Below are 19,787 nucleotides of genomic sequence, written 5' to 3' on the forward strand. Positions count from 1 at the left end.
TTATTAGAATTTAAGAATTTCAGTAAGTAGATTTCTTGCCTCTTATATTCAACCACAAGTTTGCATTTTTGCATTTTCATTCCCCATGTCTCATTATGTCATTGCCCGATCAACTTTTTAAAATGGTTTTTAACAAATTAAACCTATTTCGATTTGAAACGTTTCCTTTGATGAATAAATAAAGAATTAATGAAGACCGCAATTTTGAACAGAAGTGATATTCGCAAAGAGCTAGAAGCTAACAACAGAATACATTAAATTAAATGAAAAAAATTATAAAATTCGATTTGTCATGATTTTTTTTAAATTTTTTAAGAGTTTAGGCCGTTGTAAATATTTATTAAAGTTCATGTCATGTTTAAAATCAAAGTTAGCATCGATCGATCAACAATATTTTTTTGGTGAAATTCCGTTCTGTTTTTTTTCGACAAAAAGAATATTTTAGATTTTTTGAAAACTATAGATTGCAAAACATCTGGGCAGGTGTAAAAACATTTTAAAACACTTTTTTCATTCAAATGTTAAAGCCATGGTTTGTTATTTCGATTTTTATATATTTTTGTTTGATCAAGATCAATATCGGATCAAAATTTAAGTTTATGGATTTTTCTATGGAAATATTCTAAACACCTCAAAATGGAACAGCCAATTTGAGTTTTTAGATCTTTAAATTCTTGACAACAATTTGAATTATTGTAAGGATACCAGAATCCATGATCATAAAATATCTTGTTGAAATAATTGGATCGAAGAAAATTTAAAAACATTACAAACCAATTATCAAATTTATATAACTGAACACCATAAACCATAGAGCTACCCGACCCCCTAGTAAAACTGGAAGATAAATAAGACCCGTCTTCCTTCTTTTTCTCTCTCTCTTCCTCTTGTTTTTTCCCACGGAATCTCGACACTCTCTCGTTTAGGAAATTATTACTACGGCAGTGGCAATCGCAACTCCGCCCTGTGGCCATCCATCATGGCCGGATTGATGTTGATAGCCACGCTCGATTCGATCCATCAACGGCGATCGTAAAAGCGCGCGTCCAAAATCTTCCCGGGAACGATATGTGTTCTTCTTACTAGGGTAAACGGCCTCGGTAGTCGGACATTCGGGACCCTTGCAGCCAATTATCGTCGGAAAAGATATTCAGAGTCGTGTCAACGCCATTTTTAGGTTCTGATTGGGAAATTTGGCCTCTGTATAAACGAAAAATGCTAAATTGGCTAGGGACTTAGGATAATAACACGCTTAGAAGGAAAAGTTTTATGATAAATTAATATTTGATTTGATTTTGTTTATTCAATTCTACCAAATATGTAGACTTTATGATGCTTTTCTATTAAAATTGAACTTAAATTTATTTTAAGAAACAACATATAGCTTTGCCCGGAATGTATTATTTTTAAATTTATTTTAAATTTTTCTTCCAAGTGTGATTTTATCTAAACGATCATATTCTAAGGAAATTTTGAAGCAAAATAAATCAAATGACGATAACAGTGAAGGAAAAATGAACCGTTCTGTAAATGGCCCGTAGCTACGGTTTTTAGCGTGACTCCGTGCAACATGAAAAAAAAACAGAAAAACTATCTCTAAAGACGAAATCAATAGCCATTTTTTACATCACACCAAAAAGTGTTCAGCAAAAAAAAACGGGAAGATAGAATCGAAACGGAATAATTTGCTGCTGGCACATTTCGATGAGGTTTTTTTTATCTTATTTTTAGCACCACTTTTGAGAGAGGGTGGAGAAAAACGGGTCCTGTAGAGTGGAAAAGTATTACTGGAAGGCGAAAATTTAAGCGCAATCGACGAGACAGGAAGTGAGCAAAAAGGAAGAAAAAAGGAAAAACTATTGGAGAAAAAACCGCGAACTAGTCGCATTTGACCGAAAATGCAAATGAGGTGGAAATGAATCAAGGCAAGGCGGAATGCAAATTACAGGAATAATTAATTTCTCCCCTTCCCTGAGCGACCCCCCTATCCTCTCGTTTCTGCTCTGTAATGGAGGTGGCGATCCGTATTAGATTAAGGAATACTTTCTATTTTCACGCGATTCGACCGCGGATTGCGTTACATTCCTTCCATGGTGAAATAACTTTCCAAAATGTGGAATCGCTTCCCGAATCGTAAATCTGAGAGCACCTCCCTAGCCCCTATTCAACCTGAAGTGTGCACTATTAAAGGTTCAATTTATAATTGGAAGGGGGTGGTCAAACTTTATGCTAAATTTCCCAACCGAAATTGAAATTATGTGAGGACGAATTTCTGTTTGAAGTGTGGGTTTGCACGAATTTGGAAAGCGTGTTCTTTTGTGGGTTTTTATCACGTAACTTATTTTACCCAATGAAAAAAGAAAAAAATGGGTAGGCCCCATGATATACCGTGCCATTATGTTGGAAGTATTTTATAGCGTACGATATGGTTGCCATTCGGCCTAGTTGAGCAAAGTAGGCTAAGCTGAGCCAAATGAAAATTCATTGGTTGTAATTTCCTTTCATACAGCATATTTGTTAGTTTTCATTTTTTTAATTTAATTTAAAAGAAAAGAATTTCTTTTGAAAATTTTTACAGTGCATCAAAAGACTTTTAAAATACGAGAGCATTTAATTTCACTTAGTTAAAAAAAATGCTAACATTTTATTGTTTACTAAAATGATTTCAAATTTTGCGTACTAGGCCTATTTCTATTTTCGACCAAAACATGACTTTGATCATGAATTACAGCTTTCATAAAGTGTTTTTGACTGTTCCATAGTAACAAATAGCTCAAATAAAAGTGAGCAAGCAACTCTCCATTGATGATGTATCTAAACATTTTGATTTAAAAGCAGAAAACTGCAAAAGTGATGAGAATTGTTCGAACGGCTTAGAGTGATTAAAATCGGTTTTTCCCCCTACCTCATTTCAAAATTAATTTAATTAAAGCAAAAATTGATAATTTTTCAATTTCGGTGCGATTTTTTAATGCCGTCATTTGGGTCGAATCGGGATCACAGTCCGAATTGGGACAGCAGGTTTTAGAGCACTCAAAAGCTTGAAATTTGGAAAACGACGCAATATTTTTGTTAATCTTTATCTGTTTTATCCGAAACGAATAAAAAATATCCAATTATTGTGCAGTAACAAGGATGAAACAGTTATTTCAATTAGCCCCATGAGTCTCGATTCGTCCCAGATGACGGTAATAAAAATAGTTTACGGATTTTTTAATCCTTTTTGACCTATGGCGACCATATCGATACCCTTAACGTCAATGCCATGCGCATCAATCAATCAATTTATAATTCCCCCGCTGACTGTCCGTAATTAATGAGCTTAGTTTGTTGAAAAGAAAATATAAACTTGTTATTTCGCGCACGATCGAAAACAACCGCACTATGATTAAAACAAATCTTGTTGACTAGTGTGAAAAATCGGACGACACTCGGAAACCTATCGAATTTATCGCGACTTTTCGTGGCTTTTTTCGTACGCGTATATTTTTGCTGCATTTTTTCCGCGTCATTCACGGGACAAAAACTGAATAGGTAGGTGAAACAGTTACTAGAAACTAATCATTTTATCCGTAGAACTAATTCAAGGGGCAGATATGGTGATGGTATAACAAAGTTTCAGATCGTAGGCTAAACTTGTTAGAAAGAATCTGGAACCAAAGAGTATTGTCATGTTGAAGTTGAGAACTCCTCAAAGACTGTAATATTGTTTATAACCTTGGTTTGATCTGGACTGAAACAGTTGTTGAAAGTATCGTATGTTAACTCCTTCCTAATCTATAGGTCGTAGGAATGCTAAAGAACCAAAATCAAAATCTACATTTAGTCAATCTCGTTGAACAACATTTTCCATCTAGTATAATAACTTAAATTAATGAAGCAAACAGAATCCACGTTGGAAGCAATTCGGATGTAAATATTTGTGTGCTGTTAGGGCAAATAGACCACTTTTGTAAATAACACGTTCAAAACCATATCGAATTCTCACCAAAAATGCATCATCCATCATCCCAGAAATCCCCCAACAGAAAAACACAAAATACCAGTTGCAATCTATTATCCTTTTGTTGAGTGCTCCCGGGCTGCAAATACAAACCATTCCACCACCAGGTGAGCATTTTATCCTTTCCCGCATTGTTTTAATATCGAAAATGGCCTCCAGCCAAACTATGTTGAGCACACCTGTAACATCGAGTCCACCACTCAACTTTTTTTCTACAGAACACGTTCGACATTCGAATTCGACTGCATTTCCAGCCACGGCAACTATTTCATATTTTATGAGCAATATGGATTCGCCCGTTATTGAGTGTTCGATTTTAAGGGCCCTCCATAAATTACCAATCTGCTGAAAATGCAAACCAATATTCGATTCTACGAGTAGTACCCACCTGGAAAGCGTTGTATTAAATGGAATTGTACAGAGTTATGTTTGATGAGGGTTTGTGAAAATATTTCCCATTAATAGCTAATATTGAATCTTGAACTAAAACAGACCCCTGTTTTGTAATTATCAATGTAAATATTTGACAAACATGTTACCATTGAAACTATACACAAATTGTTATATTTTATGAAAATAATAAAATTGATCAAGAATCGCCTAAATTTAATTTTCTGGAGACGCACGACTTTTGATGCCACACTAAATTCCCCATCAAAACACCATGCGTTTCCATCGAAGAAAGTTCAAATCCTTCTGCCACCCTGACAATTTATTGCATCGCGTGATGGTACATTGCAAAATTATAAAAGTTTTAAAATTTGTCCCAACCGCTGTTACGATTACCCCACAAGCTGCTGCTACTGTCACGGGTAGGTAACACATTCTTCCAAAATTCGATCCCACTTCGATACCATCAATTCCGAAACTTTTTTCGATAGCACCGCTTAACAATTTGTCCAGCAAAACTATTTCTCCAACCGGGGTTGGCATCGTCTAGGAAATGCAGGCAAAAGGGACCCGGCACCAGATGTTACGCCGTATAAATTTGTCACATGGTGAACTTTTGTGCCGAATATTTGTACTTTTTTGGTCAGGTTTTTTGTCCGGTTCTTGGGAAGAGCTATGGGTTGAAGTGGTCAGATTTGGTGTGGTTTTTGATTACTTGTTTATTTGTTCGGGCAGCCCTCAGGCGACAAGTATCGAGCCAAACGGCACAGTGATCAGAACTGTCGGATGGACCAACTTTAGTTTTCCCAAAAGGGAAAACTTTTATCTCGACACATTTCTCCTAATTTGTTGGATCGATCCACTTGGGTTGAGGTAACCGAACTGAAAATATACCGTAAAACGGGGTGACTTTGACAGTCGGGGTGACTTTGATAGGTTTGCGATTTTTTCGCAAAATGAAGAGTACAATTAAAATACGTAAGGAATGGTTTAGAAACATACTAACCGTGGTAGAGAAGTGTTCAAAGTACCTCAAGAAGAAGTTTTCATAAAATTTTGAATGGTTTAAAAAGTTAGTTAACTATAGTTAAGAAAATGTTGATGAAAGTCATTATTTTAAACTTCTCAAAATGTCTTGATTTTCTCAATGAACATGATTTTTAATCGGAAAACGGAATGCATTTTCGGATTCTTTGGACAATTTTCCACTAGGAGAAGGTTAAAAAAGTTTGTAAATAATAAATAATATGTGTTTTGAAACACAATTAAAAAAAATCTCCAAATTAAAAGGCAATTTCAGTTGAACAAATTTCATGTAAAATGTGAAAACTTGTGATTCGTGCTTCGAATTCAGTATAAAATGCAATATAAATCGATAATTTTAAAAACAAAACTAGTTTTAACAAATTTCAGGCAAAATTCCGACTTTTTAACAAATTTACCTAAAATTTATACGTATTTTGCTAAAAACTTATACACTTAGTTAACTAAATATAAACATTGATTTTTTTTCTTAAAAACTATATCAGCTACTACAGTGATGGTACATTTAGCGTACAAATAAAGTTTGAACATCTTAAATATGATTTTAACAAGAAAAAACTATGACTATCAAAGTCACCCCGGAATTAAAACTAAGAATTTTTAACGTAACTATTTTTCTAAACATTATTGAAAAAACTTTTTTTCCGAAATAGTGCATGGACTTTGTGTGGTCTACCCCAGTACATGTTTTAAAAATAATAATCTTGAGAAAAACCTTACCTGTTGGAAAATATTCTAAAAACAAATCGAATTCCTATCAAAGTCACCCCGGTTTACGGTACCAAAGTCTGGGTTACAGCACCAGGCACTTTATGGTCATGGCCTATCTACAATCACTTAGCTTAGAATAGTTAAGTAAAGTAAAACTTAGAAAATGTACACAACTTACGGCCGTCATCCACAACCAACTTAGAAAATTTGCTGGGCTGATATACGCTGCTATGCAGTTGTTTGTTTACCTTTGATATGGAAACGTCAACTTACCGTAGATTTTGAAATTTTCCAAACCATACGTCAAGTTTATAATTTTATTCCTTTTCATTGTAGAAGATCAGATTCATTTCCATTGATTCAAACTCCTAAGCTAAGTGAAATTTTCTAAGTTAAGTGATTGTAGATAGGCCATCACTCAAATAAAAGAATGTTAACCATACTCTGACTCCGAATAGCAGCTACTATCTTCTTCTAATTTTTTGACAAAAAAAGCAAAGCAAAGCAATCCACTTTAACGACCCCCGGGTCTTTTGTGGTCTCTGTTGCAATTTTCTGCTCATTTCTAGGCGTCCGAACGTTATGTGTGGTGAGTCACCCAAATCCTCTTTTACGCAAATGGACTGACGTTTTACTTCTTCGATAGAAGACTAGGAGGATAAAGCGGGAATCGAACCCGCGTCCCATAGCAACTAGGGGATCGGCAGCCGAAGCCGCTAACCACCGCGCCATGCACGGAGAAAAAAGAGTTCCCAAAATCATGAACAAGCGTTCATGAAAATGGGAACCACGAACAAAGTGTTCAAATTTCATGGTACGTTTTTCAAAATCGTACCATGAGATTTGAACACTTTGTTCAAGGTTCCTATTTTTATGAACGCTTGTTCACGATTTTGGGAACTCTTTTTTCTGCGTGTGAGGCCCTCCTATTGATTGACATTGTTGCTTAAATTAAGAATATATTTTAGAAAGACTAATAATGAAAACCTTTGTGTTATAACACACACAGTAAAAAAATGTGTAAATTTGGAAGGCTGAAAATTACCTCTTTTATGATTTAATTTGACCTCAATTTAGACTTAAAAAGTGACATTACGCTAGACAAGTGGTATAATTACATTTTTATGGACATGAAAAATGCACCCAGATGTAATATTACCATGATTTTTTTAACTGTGCATCATGGACAAAACTCATTTTTTAAACCTATAAAATCAACAATTACACTTAAAATTGACCCAATACACGTATTAAGAATGTTTTAAGTGCAGCCTCAAATTAAAAAAAAATGAATCACTCGAACAATTTAATAACATTTTTTTGTTTTTCAAAAGATGGATTTTTTAATCAAAACAAATTTATGAATTTCCTTCATCTTCATTTTACCTTTTTTTTAAATCGCTAATATGACTTTTCTGGAGTAAGTTGTACAGCTTTGGTCATTTCGACAATGTTGTAAAGCGTGAAATTTCCAAAGAGAATCTTACTTTTAAAAACTAACTTAATCCACCTATGTGGTTGGAGCCTTCCTCACAACAATGGCTGTACACAAAATTTCATCTATTTTTTTGATCCGGAATGAAAAAGAACATAAATATCACTAAAGTGGTCATATCTCGAGACAGGGTTACCAGATCATCAATGTTTTGGACTCGTTGGAAAGGTCTTTTGATAACCTAACCAACGATGGGTCGGTTGGTGGACCCGGACTTAGTTTACATACATTTAAGTGAGATCCGGATATATGTGAAAACACATTTTTATACATAACTTTTGAACTACTTATCGAAACTTCAATCTGTATAAAACTCGATCTATGGGACCCCAAACCAAGTCGAATGCAACAGGTTCGGGTCAAATCGGTTCAGCCAGTGTCGAGAAACATGAGCTAGTTTGTTGGTCACATACATACATACACACACACATACACACAGACATTTGTTCAGATTTCGATTCTGAGTCGATATGTATACATGAAGGTGGGTCTACGACGTTTTTATACGAAGTTCATTTTTAGAGCAGGATTATAGCCTTACCTCAGTGAGGAAGGCAAAAGTGAATGGAAACAACGCCACCTGCTAATAAATTTGCAGAAAAATAGTTTTGCCTTCCTCACTGAGGTAAGGCTATAATCCTGCTCTAAAAATGAACTTTGTATAAAAACGTCGTAGACCCACCTTCATGTATACATATCGACTCAGAATCGAAAACTGAACAAATGTCTGTGTGTATATGTGTGTTTATGTGTGTGTGTATGTATGTATGTGACCAACAAACTAGCTCATGTATCTCGACACTGGCTGAACCGATTTGACCCGAACTTGTTGCATTCGACTTGGTTTAGGGCCCCATAGATCGAGTTTTATACAGATTGAAGTTTCGATAAGTAGTTCAAAAGTTATATATAAAAATGTGTTTTCACATTTATCCGGATCTCACTTATATGCATGAAAACTATGTCCGGATCCATCATCCAACCCATCGTTAGTTAGATAATCATAAGATCTTTCCAACGAGTCCAAAACATTGAAGATCTGGCAACCCTGTCTCAAGTTACGACCACTTAAGTGATATTGATGTACTTTTTTGAAGCCGGATCTCACTTAAATGTATGTAAACGAAGTCCGGATTCACCATCCAACCCCACGTTGGTTAGGTTATCAAAAGACCTTTCCAACGAGTCCAAAACATTGAAGATCTGGCAACCCTGTCTCGAGATATGCCCACTTAAGTGATATTGATGCACTTTTTTGAAGCCGGATCTTACTTAAATGTATGTAAACTACGTCCGGATCCACCATCTGACCCATCGTTGGTAAGGTTATCAAAAGATTTTTCCAACGAGTCCAAAACATTGAAGATCTGGCAACCCTGTCTCGTGATATGTACACATAAGTGATATTGATGTACTTTTTTGAAGCCGGATCTCACTTGAATGTATGTAAATTATGTCCGGATCCACCATCTGACCCATCGTTGCTTAGATTATCTAAAAACCTTCCCAACGAGTTCAAAACATTGAAGATCTGGCAACCCTGTCTCGAGCTATGGTCACTTAAGTGATATTTATGTACTTTTTTATTCCGGATCTAAAAAATAGATGAAATGTTTGTACAATTCCATCACATCAGCCATTGTTGGAAATAAGTGAGGAAGGCTCCAACCACGTAGGTGGATTTAGTTAGTTTTTTATACAATGTTTTAATTTTCTCATGTAAATTTCACCCTAGAACATAAATGGGTAAAAGTTGACAAATTTGCTCATAATTAGAGAACAATATTCAGCTTGTGGTGCACAGTTTTGAAAAATGTCCCATGTTCGGGACACCTTAATGAAATATGATGTAACAATTGTCAGTAGATGTTGTTCGGGTGTTGCACGCAATCGAGGAAATAGCTTTTCCACTTGGCCGGGTTTAATTTTTGCTCACATTTAATTACTTTAGATACGGACCGAGTTTCTGCACTGGGGAAAAGAAATCCCAGCGGTAGCAGTAGCAAAGTTAATTGTCCGGAAGATTGTAAAAGCTGTCCAGAAATACAAATTAAAAAAAACATTGGAAAGGGAACGGAAGTATTCTTTGGCGGAAATGGCATACAGAAAACCGTTCCATTTGCCCGGCTTCACAAGTGTGTGGCTTTTACTTGATTGAATCTTTTTTGTTTCATTCATTGCCTTTTTGAAATGATTTCTGTTATATGGTGCTCTGAAAAGCGATAATACAAATATATTTAAATTTAATTGGCAAAGTCGACTACAAATGAGCAAACAAATCCAGTTAAATGCGATACCAATATTGCTCACGTTAGTTTCCGTGGCTGTGGGTGTTGATTCGTTAAACCAATTAATTTGCATTCAATTATGTTTGCATGGGATCCTCTAATTACTTCCTCCACAAATACACCTACACAAATTGTAAATAGCACAAACACACATCGATATAACCGTCATTGAGGACAATAATGAATATAACACACTCACACACCATTTAGTGGAACGAAATTTTAAAAATAATAATACAATTATCATGAAAGCAAAAATCAATCAAACCCGCACACACTCCAGGCAGGATGGCGGATCCTCGCGACCAAGCTCTCCCTCAACCATTTAACGTATGAATAAACGAGTTATACCACCGGATACAGTCATCAGTATGAAGAGGAGGAGGAGGAGGAGTAAAAACATTGAAACCGTACCTGTTTGGTTAATGAGTTGCAGCCAGGATTGTTTCAGAGAGTAAACAGCAACAGTGTTTAATGAGATTTTAATTCAATCATTTCGGGTTTTATTTTCCTTTGGGATGATGAATCAATATTTATACCACCCATAATGGAGTACACTTTTATAACAGAGCAACATTGTATCCACTATCGTTTGATTGGAGGGTCTGTTTCGTAAATAATGAAAGGCAAACTGTTAAAAAAATTGAATACTAATAAACAACGAGAAAGTATGAGATGCAAATGAGAAAAAAAATAACACGAGTTATAAAAAACTCGCTTGTACATACCCATTCAACCGTTAATCGATGGAGAACAAGAGTAACTGAAATAAAACGAGATGAATCAACAATTCAATCAATGAGTGGTATTTTCTGTCGTGGTCCACCAGTCAAACCGAAAATAAGTGGTGAGGAAAATTCCTCCCTTCCCCCGCAGAGCAATTAATAGCATCAACGATCATTTCACCTCGACCTGACCATGTTTCCCCCCCCCTGAAATGAATAAATAAATTGTCCAAATGAATGTGTTCGGTTTAACACCTCTCGGCGGCCCCAAAGTGATGCCATTTGGCGGCTTTTATGCGTGTGCGTGTGCGTGTACGTGTGTGTGTTTGTACGTGTGGTAAACGCATCAGTGTCAGTGCCAAAGAGAAGAAGAGAAGCCTGAAAGCCTGAGCCCAGCCCAGAAGGTAATTATAGCTAGTCAATAAATCTAGTACAAGCCAAACCAAATCTACCTTTAGACATTCACTAAACGATTAACAGTTTCTAGAACTATTCTGATTAATTTTGCATATCATTAGACTAAACAACAACTATGTACTCAAAAGTTCACTATGTAAATATGTTTACTTTCTCTAGATAGTTATGACTATGACACCAGCTATCTCTCGTTCGATGTAAATACTCTACATACATAAGTCATACGTCATACATGCTTTCGATGTACACACAAGTTCTATAACTTAGCGTTAGGTTAGAGAAACACACACACACACAAATCTGCAAACCAAAATAAAACATGGGTGTCGCATCGACCGGGTCGAGATTATGCTCTCGAACTCTAAAATCGCAATTCTTGCAGAGCTGAGCACTGTTGGTTATTCGTTTTTCTTTGCTTAGTTTGGTACAACTTGTGTTTTATTTGCCATTTCTGTGCTTTTTTTGTACAATTCAATCGCTTTTTTTCTATTGATCTTTTCTGTTCTCTTGCATGTGCATGAAATATTTAGAAAATGTTTGATATTGCTTCCTTAAACGTATTTTTTAAAGAAAATTAAGCATAGAATATAAAAAGCAGTTTTCAGCTGGGTATTTTTTTTCTGAAATTCTTGATTTCACAGCTGTGACCTACCAAGGCACACCATCTGCTCCACCGATAATAAATTATGAAGTTCCTCAATGTGTAGATTTCCGCGGAGGATTTATTACCTGCCCACAGCATCAGCACACAAATTCCCCTAATATTGTAGTTTCCAAGTGTATATTCTCAACGAGAGTTTTCCCTCGCTGGGGCTACCACTACCTGTGTGGTTCGTTAATCTTGGTTACAAAGGGTTTAACCCACCGCCCACTGGTTGTGGGACACAGTCGAGCATAATTAGCCGCACCCGCGTCTCTCTTGGCAGGAGTAATGAATCTTATTAGTCTTACCGCCAACTACAACGACGCCGTTGTTTAACTTGCTGTACAATCAACAGCAGCAGCAGCAGGGAGCGGATATATTCTTCCACCTGCTTGACAAAGAGGCTCTTACCTTTGGGGATGAACAACCGTGAAGCGGGTGAAGTTGGTGCATTTTTTGCTGAATGAATTGGAATAACCTGCCCAACGATGCGTTCTGGATCCCAAGAGACTGATTTTTGATTTAAATAGATTTGTGTCAGTTTCCTAAAAATTATAGGCTTTTTGCAAGCTTTCAGCGGCTGATCAAAAATTTCATTTTTATCAATTTTGACGAAAGTCATTCAAATTTCACCACATATTTTTTTAATTCACCGCCAACTCACACGAAATCGGAAAAAGTTGTTTTAAGAGGTAGTTTTGGTCCCTGATCACGAATCCAAAATTCATTTTTTGATAACTCGTGACGGTGGGGCGGTACGACCCTTTTTCAGTGAGCTACAGATACCGGGAAGATATAGATATTTGGTGTCAAAAGGGACTTTTGTGTAAATTTGGACGATCGATTTGATGTCGTACTCAAAAATCCGATAAAACTTATTTTTCATCAAAACAAAGTTAAAAAAAAAGTTTTAAAATCGTTGCCATTTTTCATTAATAAAATTTCAAAAACCGAGTGACATGAGACATTTAATGGGAAATATAATGTACTTTTTGAACTGCTTGGAAGGGTATTTTTTTCAATCAGAACAACATTTTCAAGTTCAAAATTATGTGTAATGTTAATTTTTAAAAGTGTAACATTGTTCTACAAAGTTGCAGAAAATAACATAACAAAAAAATGATGTACAACCTTATGTTTTTATGTATTTGTCATGAGTTATAAGAATTTTACGAAAAAGTTTTTTTTTTTGAAAATTTTTATGATTTTGACCTGTTTTGAGAAACTTTAATCGTGTGATTTTGAAAGTATTTTTTCTAAAAGTCCTGTTGATTTGGCATAAGAATAACCCAATATTTGTTGTGGCTGGTTATTCTGATAAGTGAATTACCTTTAATTTTAAATCAATCTTTCAAACCTATAAAGTGTTTTGAAAAATTCGATAACCTTTAAATTAAGTTAAGGTTGTTTATTTGATTGTTTTTTTTTCTCATCGAAGTCATATCTAGAGGTTCCAATCTAGATGGAAGCTTTAGCGTTTGTATGACCTAATTAGCTCTCAATTAGTTTCCAAGATTTCGTCAGTTGGAAATTACAGGCTAATTAGCCTAAGTAGGTAACAGTCATTTTCTTCGATTCGAGTTCTTTGTGAGATCGTATCTCAGAAACTAGTTCGATGGCAACATTTCAAAAGGCATAATGTACATTTTGACATTTTCTGGGTTATTGCATATTCTGAAAGTAATCCTAATAAGCTACTTATATATATATATCCTAATAAAATACTTCAGTAAAGTCTGTTTAATAATGATTTTCAATAAGGTAACATAAACAAAATATTTGGCATCAGCAGTGCCTGTTTATAAAGCCCAGTCAACTTGTCAAATAAAACACTACATGAACCTCGTGGCGAATAAAAAGCATCAGGAAAAAGTCACCATGTACATTTGCCGAAGAAAAACGGATCATAACTGAGCTTTCCCTCCAATGCACAGTGGTCCGAAACCGAAATCTAGCGTGACAAAATTGATACCGGCCACACGTTAAGATTTAGAGCTTTGGTGTCTTCGGGACAAAGATCAGGGTCAATAGGAGCATCTTTTGGTATGGTGGACGTTAGGGTGGTCCAAATTTTAGGGTGGTTCAGAATTTCTATTTTGGTGGGATGACGAGATAGCGCTTTGGTGTCTTGAGAAAAGTTGTAGAGAATACCATTTTGAGCAACTTTGCTGAAGAGCACAAAGCTCTATTTTCAAACGGAAAGTTTATAGAGCCATTTTTGTAATTTAGGTTGATGTGTTTATGAAAAAATGAGTTTTTTGAATTTATCAACTCAGGCTTGTGTCGTAGCGAGTTGGTGTCTTCTAAACATTTGTAGAGCTTATCAAAACACACATTTATCTTCCAAGAGAGCGAAAATCGGACCTTTAAAACGAAAGTTATAGCCAAAATACGACGAAAAAGACGTCATTATGAAATGTGAATAACTCGAAAAGGTGGTAGAGTTTGGCCTCGCTCTTAGAAGCATCTGAAAGTACACATTTTAGAGTACATTTGCTGAAAATTTCTCGGGGGTCTTTTTTGTTTAACTTATTTAATCTCAATTTGAAAATGAGCATTTTTAAATCGTTTTTTGCCCATAACTTTTGATAGAATTGTCCAAAATTCATTTTTCAAGAATAAAAATGTTCATTTTGACAAGCTCTACAATTGTCTAGAAGGGCTCAAAAATGTACAAAATGATCTGGTGGTTGTAAAAAAGAAGAAACAAGTTTTGGCTAAAATATTTCAGGAATCAACAAAATAATTAAATTTATTCCTGAAATAATTCAGCCAAAACTTGTTTTGCCTTCCTCACTGAGGTAAGGCTATAATCCTGCTCTAAAAATGAACTTTTTATTAAAAGCTCGAAGACCCACCTTCATGTATACATATCGACTCAGAATCGAAAACTGAACAAATGTCTGTGTGTGTGTATGTGTGTGTGTATGTGTGTGTGTATGTGTGTGTGTATGTATGTATGTGACCAAAATTCTCACTGAGTTTTCTCAGCACTGGCTGAACCGATTTTGACCAAACCAGTTGCATTCGACTTGGTTTAGGGTCCCATACATCGCTATTGAATTGTTTGAAGTTTCGATAACTAGTTCAAAAGTTATGTATAAAAATGTGTTTTCACATATATCCGGATCTCATTTATATGCATGTAAACGATGTCCGGATCCATCATCCGACCCATCGTTGGATAGGTAATCGAGAGACCTTTCCAATGAGTCCACAATATTGACGATCTGGCAACCCTGTCTCGAGTTATGACCACTTAAGTGATATTTATGAACTTTTTTGAAGCCGGATCTCACTTAAATGTATGTAAACGATGTCCGGATCCATCATCCGACCCATCGTTGGATAGGTAATCAAGAGACCTTTCCAATGAGTCTACAACATTGAAGATCTTGCAACCCTGTCTCGAGTTATGACCACTTAAGTGATATTTATGTACTTTTATGAAGCCGGATCTCACTTAAATGTATGTAAACGATGTCCGGATCCACCATCCGACCCATCGTTGGATAGGTTATCGAGAAACCTTTCCAACGAGTCCACAACATTAAAAATCTGGCTACCCTGTCTCGAGTTAAGACTGCTTAAGTGATATTTATGTACTTTTCTGAAGCCGGATCTCACTTAAATGTATGTAAACGATGTCCGGATCCATCATCCGACCCATCGTTGAATAGGTAATCGAGAGACCTTTCCAACGAGTCCACAACATTAAAAATCTGGCAACCCTGTCTCGAGTTAAGACTACTTAAGTGATACTTATGTACTTTTATGAAGCCGGATCTCACTTAAATGTATGTAAACGATGTCCGGATCCATCATCCGACCCATCGTTGGATAGGTAATCGAGAGACCTTTCCAATGAGTCCACAACATTGACGATCTGGCAACCCTGTCTCGAGTTATGACTACTTAAGTGATATTTATGTACTTTTTTGAAGCCGGATCTCATTTAAATGTATGTAAACGATGTCCGGATCCATCATCCAAACCATCGTTGGATAGGTAATCGTGAGACCTTTCCAATGAGTCCACAACATTGACGATCTGGCAATCCTGTCTTGAGTTATGACTACTTAAGTGATATTTATGTACTTTTTTGAAGCCGGATCTCATTTAAATGTATGTAAACGATGTCCGGATCCATCATCCAAACCATCGTTGGATAGGTAATCGAGAGACCTTTCCAATGAGTCCACAACATTGACGATCTGGCAACCCTGTCTCGAGTTATGACTGCTTAAGTGATATTTATGTACTTTTATGAAGCCGGATCTCACTTAAATGTATGTAAACGATGTCCGGATCCATCATCCGACCCATCGTTGGATAGGTAATCGAAAGACCTTTCCAATGAGTCCACAACATTGACGATCTGGCAACCCTGTCTCGAGTTATGACTACTTAAGTGATATTTATGTACTTTTTTGAAACCGGATCTCATTTAAATGTATGTAAACGATGTCCGGATCCATCATCCAACCCATCGTTGGATAGGTAATCGAGAGACATTTCCAACGAGTCCACAACATTAAAAATCTGGCAACCCTGTCTCGAGTTATGACTACTTAAGTGATATTTATGTACTTTTTTGAAGCCGGATCTCACTTAAATGTATGTAAACGATGTCCGGATCCATCATCCGACCCATCGTTGGTTAGATAATCAAGAGACCTTTCCAACAAGACCACAACATAGAAGATCTGGCAACCCTGTCTCGAGTTATGACCACTTAAGTTATATCTGTGTACTTATTTTTCTGGATCTTAAAAAATAGCTGAAATATGTGTCTAAATCACTCATATTACCCATTGTTGGTAAAAAGTGAGGAAGGCATCAACCACATAGGTGGATTAAGGTAGTTTTTTCTTTTACAACCACTAGATCATTTCGTACATTTTTGAGCCCTTCTAAACAATTGTAGAGCTTGTCAAAATGAACATTTTTATTCTTAAAAAATGAATTTTGGTCAATTCTATCAAAAGTTATGGGCAAAAAACGATTGAAAAATGCTCATTTTCAAATTGAGATTAAATAAGTTAAACAAAAAAGACCTCCGAGATATTTTCAGCAAATGTACTCTAAAATGTGTAATTTCAGATGCTTCTAAGAGCGAGGTCAAACTCCACCACCTTTTCGAGTTATTCACATTTCTTAATGGCGTCTTTTTCGTCGTATTTTGGCTATAACTTTCGTTTTAAAGGTCCGATTTTTGCTCTCTTGGGAGATAAATGTGTGTTTTGATAAGTTCTATAAATGTCTAGAAGACACCAACTCGCTACGACACAAGCCTGAGTTGATAAATTCAAAAAACTCATTTTTTCATAAACACATCAACCTAAATTACAAAAATGGCTCTATAAACTTTCCGTTTGAAGATAGAGCTTTGTGCTCTTCAGCAAAGTTGCTCAAAATGGTGTTCTCTACAACTTTTCTGAAGACACCAAAGCGCTGTCTCGTCATCCCGTCAAAATACAAATTCTGAACCACCCTAAAATTTGGACCACCCTAATGTCCACCATACCAAAAGATGCCCCTATTGACCCTGATCATTTTTCCCGAAGACACCAAAGCTCTAAATCTTAACGTGTGGCCGGTATCAATTTTGTCACGCTAGATTTCGGTTTCGGACCACTGTGCAATGACAGCAGGGAGATAAAGACGTTTTTTTTAATTCCTATCTCTTGAAACAGATTTTGCACCCTTACGTACTATGGCCCTAAAAATGTATTTTGGTTAAAAAAAAAACAAAAAAAAACGAAAATTAAAAAAAAATAAGGGATTTTTTTTTGGTGATATAATGTTGAATAAAAAAAAAGATTTTTCCGTGAACATTTTTTTTGAAATGTTTTAATCATAATCTACAACTAGAGGGTGACGATTCTCGAGATTTTCAATTTCCCGGGAATCGAGAGTTGAATTTGGCCATTTCCCGGGAATTCCCGGGACCCGGGAGTTTTTTTGTATGCCAACAGTGGCAATAATTTAAAAGACAATGTAATAATATTGTTTTTTTTTTCAATCTATTAAGTTACATGGGTAATTCTCTACCAACTCACACGAAATCGGGAAAAGTTGCCCCGACCCCTCTTCGATTTGCGTGAAACTTTGTCCTAAGGGGTAACTTTTGTCCCTGATCACGAATCCGAGGTCCGTTTTTTGATATCTCGTGACGGAGGGGCGGTACGACCCCTTCCATTTTTGAACATGCGAAAAAAGAGGTGTTTTTCAATAATTTGCAGCCTGAAACGGTGATGAGATAGAAATTTGGTGTCAAAGAGACTTTTATGTAAAATTAGACGCCCGATTTGATGGCGTACTCAGAATTCCGAAAAAACGTATTTTTCATCGAAAAAAACACTAAAAAAGTTTTAAAAATTCTCCCATTTTCCGTTACTCGACTGTAAAAATTTTTGGAACATGTCATTTTATGGGAAATTTAATGTACTTTTCGAATCTACATTGTCCCAGAAGGGTCATTTTTTCATTTAGAACAAAATTTTTCATTTTAAAATTTCGTGTTTTTTCTAACTTTGCAGGGTTATTTTTTAGAGTGTAACAATGTTCTACAAAGTTGTAGAGCAGACAATTTCAAAAAATTTGATATATAGACATAAGGGGTTTGCTTATAAACATCACAAGTTATCGCGATTTTACGAAAAAAAGTTTTGAAAAAGTTACTTTTTGCGTTTCTCTTTGTTTCGTCGTCCGTGTCTGTCGCGGGTGACCATTAGCCTGTCCCATTTTGAGGTCATGTCGAGGAATTTCAGGTGCTCACTTCTTAAATGATAGATTATGATGTTAGGAACAATGTTTTCTTAGACAAGAAAAAATAATAAAATACTTTCTCGCACCCCCTAGTCGATTTACTGAAAAAAGTCACTTTTTTGAACAAATTTTCTAAAATCGCTTGGAATCAATACAAAAACTGTTTCGATCAGATGTGTATTATCTTCAAACGATAGGTTTTTGTCCATAGATTAAGATGCACTATCAATATTGGACCAAAATTTAAGTTTTTGGACTCTCCCAGGCGGATTTGTGTCGAAAAAATCGCATTTTTTCGAAACTTTTTTCAGAAATGTTCATTTAATTTAGGGTAGCCTATTTTTTCCAGTAAAACCAATACATGCAGCTTGTAGGAAATTTCATGGCGAACATTTTTCCCTCTGAGAAAATGCAATTTCGACACTCCAGAGCCGAGATATTTGAGTTTTAGTGAGGAAAAAAGTGCCAATTTTCAAAATTTCTCAGAATTCAGAAGCAAGGCCTACTAATTCCACGATGTAGGAAGCATGTGTCTCAAAGGTCAGGGTATGCTTTTTTATAGTAATTTTGGCCGCTGAATCCGAATCTGAAATAAAATTTCGTGTAGACAGTGATGTTTTGGAGCTACACCCTTTTGGAATGTTATTTGCGTGTTTAAGAGGCAGTTTTTTGTAAATATTGCTCGGTTTGTTCTAGAGGTCGTATCGAGGTGCTCCGATTTGGATGAAACTTTCAGCGTTTGTTTGTCTATACATGAGATGAACTCATGCCAAATATGAGCCCTCTACGACAAAGGGAAGTGGGGTAAAACTGGCATTGAAGTTTGAATTTTCCGAGGATTTCGAATATGACAAAAGTGAGACTAAAAAGTGCCGCTATGGATGCCTACAGGACAATAACTAACGTTGTAAAATGTTTGTTATAGAAAAATCGAAAAACTATGAGAAAAACTGCGATTGGCCAAAAAGTTATTACCGTAGACTTATAGTCCATGAAATTCCCTAACTTTTGAACTAAAAGACTATGGGTGTTGGAGGCTGTTGCAAAAAGATAATGAGGTTTAAAAAAACATGTTTAACAGTAATTTGCAAAAGCTATGAGAAAAGTTAAACCAATCCTGGATGTCTATGGCTCATTTTGAAGTGCTTCAAAAGACCTTTCGAATGCATCTAAGAGAGTTGGAATTGATGAAGTTTTACTAAAATGCGAGCAATTTTAAGATTGTTTTATGTTTTTTGGACCTCAAACTTCAATGCCCGTTTTACCCCACTTCCCTTTGTTGTAGAGGGCTCATATTTGG

General features: G+C 35.8%; 1 protein-coding gene across 9 annotated transcripts in view; it reads left to right on the forward strand.

Moving 5' to 3' along the window:
- Positions 1 to 19,787, forward strand: part of LOC120422116 (fasciclin-2) — a 223,655-nt gene that overhangs the window by 190,571 nt on the left and 13,297 nt on the right. The window contains exon 9 of one of the 9 annotated variants that reach the window (XM_039585521.2): positions 927 to 2,524. The exons of 7 other annotated variants lie outside the window; for them this stretch is intronic. In XM_039585521.2, the coding sequence (XP_039441455.1) occupies positions 927 to 1,036 (110 nt within the window). In that variant the 3' untranslated portion in view covers positions 1,037 to 2,524. Of the gene's footprint in view, positions 1 to 926; positions 2,525 to 10,218; positions 10,727 to 19,787 lie in introns of those variants that run through there. One more of the 9 variants, XM_039585528.2, reaches the window with a different exon arrangement.

Source organism: Culex pipiens, chromosome 3 (genome assembly GCF_016801865.2).
Source record: "Culex pipiens pallens isolate TS chromosome 3, TS_CPP_V2, whole genome shotgun sequence".
NCBI classification, from domain to species: domain Eukaryota; kingdom Metazoa; phylum Arthropoda; class Insecta; order Diptera; family Culicidae; genus Culex; species Culex pipiens.